Source organism: Myotis brandtii, unplaced genomic scaffold (genome assembly GCF_000412655.1).
Source record: "Myotis brandtii unplaced genomic scaffold, ASM41265v1 scaffold781, whole genome shotgun sequence".
Classification (NCBI taxonomy): domain Eukaryota; kingdom Metazoa; phylum Chordata; class Mammalia; order Chiroptera; family Vespertilionidae; genus Myotis; species Myotis brandtii.
In genome coordinates this window covers 221,839-224,913 of record NW_005371136.1, presented here as the reverse complement: position 1 = coordinate 224,913, position 3,075 = coordinate 221,839, and the positions used below count along the sequence as shown (strand labels likewise).

The window sequence follows — 3,075 nt, the reverse complement described above, 5'->3', positions numbered from 1 at the left end:
CAGAGAGGAAGGGAGAGATAAAAACATCAATGATGAGAGACTCATTGATTGGCTGCCTCCTGCAAGCCCCCTATTGGGGATTGAGCCCGCAAACTTGGGCATGTGCCCTTGACTGGAATCGAACCCAGGGACCCTTCAGTCTGCAGGCTGACATTCTATCCACTGAACCAAACCAGCTAGGGCAATTTTCATTTTTTATTGTACATTTCCTTTTTGTTAAATTTTCATTTACATTTCATGTCCTTTTTGTTTTTAAAGTGTTTATTTATAGACAGTATATTAGACATGTACTATACATAAGAAAGGTTAAAACAGGACCATTTGGGGGTCTGGAAAGTATTAATTCAGTTTATATTGTTGCTAATGGGAAAAAATGATTCAGTTTTCAAACAGCCTTCTGGAATGAATTAAGTTTGTAAAACAAGGTTCCACTGTAATTGCTTGTGATCGTTCCACTCTATAAATGAGCAAACGGACTAGAAGTGATATGATAACCCAGGTTACAAAGAGAAGGCAAAGCTGAAATTAGTTCATTCCTATACTGAGGTGTCTACGTGCCATTCTACAGAGAGGAAGGGAGAGATAAAAACATCAATGATGAGAGACTCATTGATTGGCTCAGTGGGGATCAGGAAATGAAGTAACACCCCCCGCACACACACTCCACTTGCTTCCACAGTTGTAGGGTTGGGAAGGGCAGCAAAGGCTCTATGAGATCCAGAGAATACACAAAGTGCCAGCTCTCCAAAGGGCCAAAGACCAGGGTGTGGTGGCTGCCGAAAGCACTCAGAAGTCTGAGCCATCTCATGGGCATGACCACATCCACACAGTAACATTTGTAAGAACTTGAATAAAGACTCCTCTTCAAATAAAAAGGTGACCTCAGACCTGAGATCTGGAGGTTAAGCAACTTGTACAAGATCACAGAACTAATAAATGGTGGAGGAAGAATTTGAACTTGGATAGTTGAACTTCCTCCCATCTTTTACTTTGTATGAACATACAAGATTGCTTAACTTACCAAGAACCTAGGACATATGGATTATGTATCACTGATTTATATGAAGGTATATGGGAGGCTTTAAGAGATGGTCTTCAGAATTTACCTTCAGGGGCTTCTTAGAAAAGATGCCTTAAAAAAAAAAGCCCTAAGATTAGTGGATGCGTCTCTAACACTTCAAAAAAGACTGTACTGTCCAGCTACTGAGGTGAAGAGTCAAACTTAGACTTATTCTCAGGAACAAAGACCAAAAGACTGCCTTTATCGCTCTAAACCTTGCCAATTACTTTGGGTTTAACTCCAGAGAGGGCTGGAGGACTAACGCCTAGAAAGCTGGAAACAAAGACACATACACTTCCAGGTGTGGACTTTTATTTTCACAAAAAGACAACATTGCCTTCCCACATACAAGTATTTACAAAACCCAACTGATTCACCCATCTAGAACCTGGGTTTTTTCCACTTCTCAACATGGTTGGGAACATGGAAACATTAATACCCACATAATTCCCAGAGTTGGAATTTATCCATCAAACAGTACAGATTACCTAAAAGTGCACTTACCTGCACAACTCATCCTAAGAACCTCAGTGATACAAACCTCACCGCCAAGGTTTCACTAACCTGTTTGGTCTCACACCATGCAAACCTGAACAAGTATGCTGCTATGCTAAACTGAAACTCAGTTCTCAGGTTCTCCTTACAGTTAAGAAGGTTCTCAACGCTTTAGCAACTATACAGAATATGAAGGTTTATTTCAAAAAGAGTACATTCTTCAAAACCAGGGTACACAGATGTACTTCATGTAACAGTACCTTCTGCAAAAAATAGGTTACATAATACTCAGAAATGCAAGGAACAATTGTATTCTCTAAAAATTAGACAGCAGACCTTTCAGCTTATACAGCCTTCAAAATGGAGGCTGAAAATGCTTGGTGACATGTAACTCTATAGCCTGATACCAGAGTCAGGCTGCAAATGAAACTACCACCACACAGCTGCAAACTACCCTTTCTATCACACGGTATTAAAATGGTTTGATTACAATCTTTTCCAATGTGTCTCGGTGCTACAAGAAAAAAAAGTTGAATGATACACAAAACTATTGAAAGTTACAACAGAACTATTTAAACATCTTCTCCAAAATTGAGAAAAGCAATCATGGTAAAATTTAAAAAAGGGGAATAAAGAAAAGTCTGAACAAACTCTCAAGCAAGTCAGAGGTCCTCTTCATAAGTAGTCAAATAAAGTTTACTGGAGATTTCAATAAATTATTTTGAAACCATGGCAGAGAGCTAATTTTCAGAATCGTCGTGGAGGCCCGCTTTTAAATGGCTTAAATCCAGAGCCACTTCCTCTTGGTATGGAATTGCCACCGATTTGCACAATTCTATTAATTGGGGAGGCATTACTGAAAAAGGAGCAAAAGAAAAAAAAAGTCAGAGAACAAAAGGACAAAAAATTACAGTTAATACCTACAAAGTGCTTATAATCTATCAGGCACTATTCTTTGTACTTTACCCATATTAAGTAAGTTCTGTTTTCTTTTTTTTTTTTTTAAATACATTTAATTGATTTTTTACAGAGAGGAAGGGAGAGAGATAGAAAGTTAGAAACATCGATGAGAGAGAAACATCGATCAGCTGCCTCCTGCACATCTCCTACTGGGGATGTGCCCGCAACCCCAGGTACATGCCCTTGACCGGAATCGAACCTGGGACCCTTCAGTCCGCAGGCCGACGCTCTGTCTGCTGAGCCAAACCGGTTTCGGCAAGTTCTGTTTTCAATAGTCCTACCCATCCCACTTTACTGATGAAGAATCTGACATCTGGAGGTTAAGTAACTTGTTTAAGAGCATAGAGCTAATAAATGGTGGAGGGAGAACTTGAATTTGGGTAGTTGAACTTGCCTCACAGAAAGCCATTTAAGGGTATACACATGAGTGGACTATAGCAGTGGTTCCCAAAGTGTGGTCCCCAAATCAGCATCAACTAGGAAGTTGAACCTCTGACATAGAGATTATTTTATATATATACTAGTGGCCCGGTGCACGAAATTCGTGCAGGGGGGGGGGG

General features: G+C 39.9%; 1 protein-coding gene across 3 annotated transcripts in view; it reads right to left on the bottom strand.

Moving 5' to 3' along the window:
* Positions 1 to 1,355: 1,355 nt before the first annotated feature.
* The window catches only part of SLTM (SAFB-like, transcription modulator), a 55,299-nt gene continuing 53,579 nt past the window's right edge, over positions 1,356 to 3,075 (bottom strand). For all 3 annotated transcript variants that reach the window (XM_014530872.1, XM_014530870.1, XM_014530871.1), the window contains one exon: positions 1,356 to 2,411. In XM_014530872.1, coding sequence (XP_014386358.1) covers positions 2,303 to 2,411 — 109 coding nt within the window. In that variant the 3' untranslated portion in view covers positions 1,356 to 2,302. The remainder of the gene's footprint in view (positions 2,412 to 3,075) is intronic.